This window comes from Theobroma cacao, chromosome 10 (genome assembly GCF_053813885.1).
Source record: "Theobroma cacao isolate CCN51 chromosome 10, ASM5381388v1, whole genome shotgun sequence".
Taxonomy (NCBI): domain Eukaryota; kingdom Viridiplantae; phylum Streptophyta; class Magnoliopsida; order Malvales; family Malvaceae; genus Theobroma; species Theobroma cacao.
In genome coordinates, this window is record NC_142648.1 from 20,233,353 (window position 1) to 20,238,875 (window position 5,523).

At 41.2% G+C, this 5,523-nt stretch overlaps 1 protein-coding gene across 1 annotated transcript; it reads right to left on the reverse strand.

The window, feature by feature from the left end:
* Positions 1–241: 241 nt before the first annotated feature.
* On the reverse strand, positions 242–3,716 carry LOC18586823 (cationic amino acid transporter 6, chloroplastic-like). The gene is made up of 3 exons (XM_018129536.2): positions 2,620–3,716; positions 2,273–2,507; positions 242–1,106 (listed from the first exon to the last, which is right to left on the reverse strand). Exons 1-3 carry the CDS (start codon positions 3,568–3,570, stop codon positions 538–540), a joined length of 1,755 nt encoding a protein of 584 aa, XP_017985025.2. The 5' UTR covers positions 3,571–3,716; the 3' UTR covers positions 242–537.
* Between the last annotated feature and the right edge of the window lie 1,807 nt (positions 3,717–5,523).

Sequence of the window (5,523 nt, forward strand, 5' to 3'; positions counted from 1 at the left end):
AAGGATGCTAAACTGTAAGTCCTATTAGTACTACTTTGATTTTTGGCCTGTATTAGTTGGTGAAAACTACCTCAAAGAAATACTAGTAATGTTTAAGGGAGGGGAGGGGAGGGCATCTATCTTTTATTCACAACATTTCTTTTCAATATTCATTTGTAACAGATTCCCCAAAGTTTCTCTTGAGATTATTGAAGTCTTAATTTCTACAAGAATATCAAAGATTTGTTGGGATCCGATGACAAAGGTGTAAAACTGTGTGTCATTGCTTGCTTAGCTTCTCATTAATTAATGCCCAGTTTCCTATTAGAACCCAAGCACAACAATGTACAAAAGATGAGAATCCGAGGCTTAGTTCTAGTTGAAGGGACCAACTATACAAGTTGCCGATTTTCTGCAGGCTATTCTATTTTATCCTATTCTATTCCATTCCTTTTTCGTTTTATCTCAGTTTGCTAAGTACTCATCAACATACAAAAAAGGGTTTTTAGAGGGAATAAAGAAGATGAGTAAAAAGAAAAGCGAGCCAAAAGAAAGTTTTTACACTTTGTGACTGGGGTGTTCACTTTCTGCTGATTCTTTAAGGATTTCACCATTATTTTGACCGAAAGAGCCATCCACTTCGGCATCAAAGCTAGCATGCACACTGTATAAGACGTATACGAGCACTGCTAGAGCCGAAAAGAATCCGAATCGCACATAGGATGGTCCACCCAGAGACCCCATCAGAAATATGTTCAGGAAGATTGATATAGATGGTAGCCATGGCATGAAAGGGACACCCCAGAAGTCAGGTTTCCGTGCCTGTGGTACCATGCAACGAAATATCTGTAATATGGATATTGCAATTACAACGCAAGTGCCTAGTACAAAGGCCTTGGGCTTGCCTGGCGGTGCAAAATGCCACAGTAGGGTGAAGATAATGGATGTGAGGGACAGTAAGCATAGGAAAGATAATGTAGACCATGGCTTCGTTGTGCCCACCACAACGTAACGCCTGTAGACTACTGCATTTGCTACCATGTAAAACACAAACAGTGTGCCAATGGATACAAGGTTCAAGAGGACGCTTAGATCTGTGAAAAGGGCAATTGCAGCTGTGAAGATTCCTGAAATGAAAAAGGATGCGTACATTTGTAAGAAACTTGGAAGCTGGAATTGAATTAGCAACTTAATTATCAAGGTGAGATACGTCAACTACAAAAACACTCCATAAAGATAATGAAAAGCCGATAAAGAAGCCCACGGGGAGATAACACACAGACATTCACACACACGCAATTCAGATAACGAAAAGTCAAGAGATCCTGCCGAGTGTCAAGTATGAAATTCCAAAGCAGCCTTTGGTAGTTGAACTGCCTATGAACCATACACATCCTAGTCATTAACCTTATCATTGTAGGGGAACTTTCACTGGTGACCTTGTGAAGAAAGGTCGCTTTCAATCATGGGCTCCAATTTAAAGGGCTTTTATCTTCCACAATTAAAGACGGATGGACCAATATAGACCAGATTTCTCCATACATACATACATACATACATACATACATACAGTGCATATCTTAGATAGCATTAAAGCAAAATAGGAAAGAGGTTGAGTGAAAAGGCGGTGCTGAATCAGTCAATAGTGTCTATGATCATGTAATCTCTCTCTCTCTCTCTCTCTCTTCCTCATTCAATTCCGGTAACATGCCTGCCCTATGTGAAACGGAAATTTACTTTGTTTTTTGTGTCCCAATGCTTCCATGATTTTACTGACAGAAACTCTTTGAAAAGGAGGATGAGGCCAAACCTTTGTTCATCTTAGAATATATATATATATATATATATATATATATATATATATATATATATATATATATATCGCATCCAAAGAGCTATCTCTAGAAGGGAATTAACAGGTCTAAGTAGGAATGGCAAAAGAGGGCTGATGCATGTCATTGAACTCCCCATGTGTCAAAGCAGCATGAGCTGGAAACAAATATTGGACAGCCACAAAACGAAACGGTCCTCAGCAGCAAACTTGAGCAAAGAAACATGCATTTAAGGTGAAGGGAAACGGTTCAAAGTGGGTCCCTTTGCAACGTCCAAACTCCAGATGAACAACTTCGAACCACCACAAAAATCAATGTCCATAAAAGAAATACACGCACATAGAGCCCAATGACCCCTCATCGATAGCAGTTCAAGCCATTATTACTCGAATAAACAGTTCAAAAAATAAATATATGTATGTAAAATATTCAGAGCAATGTTAAAGAAAACAAACCCGTACCAAGAAAGGCGGAGGCGTTGACAGGCGTAGATGTCTTGTGGTGGACCCTGGCGAACCAGGCGGGGACCACGCTGGACCGTCCGATGACGCACATGTACCGAGCCTGCCCCAGCATCGCCACCAACAGCGACGTCAGTATCCCGAAGCTGGCCCCCACCCCTATCACCCTCGACACCCACTCCCAGCCATCCGATCTCCCACTGAACGCCGCCGAAAACGGCGCCTCCACATCGATCTGCGTGCTCATCACCACACCCAATAATCTCTCAATTGAAGGCCATTTTGGTCGTTTCGTTTATTAGAAAAACGAAAAAAAGAAAAAGAAAGGGAAACAGAAACGGAATTACCATGTCGTAAGGGAGGAGCTTGGACATGGAAGCGGCCATGAGGCAGTAGAGAATGGTAACGATGATTACGGAGCCCGACACCCCGACGGGAATATCCTTGACGGGATCACGGACTTCCTCAGCCATGGTGGAGACGGCGTCGTATCCAATGTAACTCAAATAAACCGCGGCTGCCCCGTTAAAGACACCGGAGGGTCCGTGGGGAAAGAAACCGGATGGATTGTCGGGGTTTGCTGGATGCGTGAAATTGTTCCAATCCCCTCTCCAAAAACCCATGAATATTACAAAGCCTATGAAAAGGATATGTAATGCGGTAAGTATCATATTCACCACCGAACTTTGTTTTGTGCTGTAGCAGATGATGAGAGTGATGATTAATACGACGGTGCAAGCCACCACGTCAATTTCGTCGAACCCTTTTGGGAGTCCTGGAACCGTGAATCTCCATTTTGCTGTGGATATACCAATTGCGGCACCCAAATAAGAGGTGAAGCTTCTGGCCACCGCTGCGTTTGACATCACGTACTCCATTATCAGATTGGCTCCAGTCAAAAATGCGGCAAACTCCCCAAAGGTAACTCGGAGGTAGCTGAAGGCACCGCCAGCCAAGGGCATGTGAACGGCGAACTCCGTATAGCAGAAGGCGGAGAGGAGGGCGCAGAAGCCAGCAATGGCATAAGAGATTACGATGGCAGGGCCAGCGTGGAGGCGGCTGGCTTTGCCGGTGGTCACGAACACACCAGCTCCCAGCATGCCCCCTATTCCCAGCCCAACCAAGTCAAACCAACGGAGGCTCCTCTGCATGTCGGAGCCAGAACGGGCCCTCACCCTGCTCAACTCTTCATATGGGGTAGAAACAGAGCCTGCTCGCCGAGCCAAGCGTCCTGGGGTGTGGACAAGGGCCCGGAGGTAAGATTGGAAACTAGAGAAAGAGGAAGCTTGGGTGTCCATTAGGAAGGTGAAAGATGAAAGATGGGTTTTCTCTGTCTGGGGTGTATAATGGAGAGTTATGGCGTTTTGGGTTGCTTCATTGATGATTTATAGAGACGGTGAATAAAGACTAAACAGAAAGGAGCAGCCACTTTTGGATAAAAAGGATTTTAGAGAGGGTGCGCTTACAGGCACTGCTCACTGACTTGTCATTGCTGGGCGGGGGTTACGGCTATGACCCCAGTATGAGGTGCTTGCATGCCCCACATAATCTCAGGGCGCGTGTCAACCACCCTACCTTGCTTCATTTTTGTTGATTTTTTTAATTCAGTTTGGTTTGGCCGTAGATTTTTAATGGTTACCAAAGTGGTCATTTTCACAGTCGTTTAGACGTACGCCTGGTCAATTTTGTCTTTCTGCCATACGACAGTCAATCCTTTTAACTTCAACATCCATGAAAATGGATATTCTTTACCCCACTTTCCTTTTTTTTTTTTTTTCATGTCCTAAAATAATTTTTTAACATTTAATATTTTCATTATTACTATACTATAAATTTATTATTTATTATTTTTTTGACCTTTTAATATTAAAAATCACAAATTGGCGAGTCATGGAATAGTAATGCCTTACAAAAGGAATAATAAAATATTATATTTTGGAGGAAAAAACATGTAATGCTATTATAGGTAACAGAATTTTAAAACTTTTCTCTTAGGCACAATCATGGTTTGGTTGTTTATTTTTAAAAAGAAATTAAAATAGATTAATTTCATAAAAACCATACAAGCAGGTAAGTTCCCCTGCCCTCACATCTAAAAAAGCAGTAGGTGAACAAAAACACACTAATTTACCCCACAAAGAGGTAAAAATATCTCCAAACATCCTTGGCCAGTGGTGCAAACATAGTTCAAAGTAAAAGCATCCACCCTTAGAGAGAAGCCCAACTCTCTCTCTGTATTCACAAAAAACAGAACCCCAGGCAAAATATCCCCTCCTCCATCTGCACACAAAATTCACAGCCTGAATAGACCTGTAAAAAATCAACAGTATCACAAACATACCAGCACCGAGGCTCATTTTTCTTAGCATCACAACTCTTTGCATTCCCCTGCACAAAAAGCGTTAAAGACAGGAAAAAAAAAAAAAAGAAAACAGCAAATTATTCCTTCCAATCACCAAACCAGAAGCATATTTATAACTTCATAACAGACTTAACCTTTACAATAGTCTTTTCAAGGCTTAGACTTAACCCTTCTACCTTTTCACTTAGTTAAGGTATAACCACTCACAAGTAATTCCTTTTGGAAGTTAAGGAAGAACTTTTACAATGTAATACAAGGATGGTGAAAAACAAGCTCAAATGCCTCTAAAAGGCTAAATAAAACAACGAAAAGAAGGAATGAAGGCTCTTAGAAGAAATTAGGAAGCTTAAGGCTCAAGTAGCTCAATGAAGGAACACTTTGATTTTGAGAGTGATTCTTGAGGAATCTTGAGTTAGATGTTTCACTTTAGCTTAATAATCTTGCTCTTGGTGTTCTTTTGCCTTGGAAAATGTGCCCCAAACCTTTATTTATAGGTAAGTGTCCTAAAATAGCTGTTTGGGGATTTGTGCTTTAAAAAATAGTTGTTATACATATTTTTTTCTAACTTGTATAATGCAAGGTCTCAGTACCTTCAAAGCAGGTCTTAATACCTTCGAATCGTATCTTGATATCTTGTTGCTTGAATCAATTGAAGTCTCGATATCTCTCTTACATGTCTCGATACATTGTTGCTTTTTGGCATTCTTAGACTAAAAGATGTCTTGATATATTGCAGCCTAGTCTCAATACATTTGATGTTGCTTTTTGGAATTTCAAGTTTAGAAAGGAGGTCTCGATACTTTAAAGGTGGGTCTTGATACATTAGCACATGCTCTTTGGAAATTGAAGTCTGGTGATGATGTCTTAATACCTTGAAGCCATGTCTTGA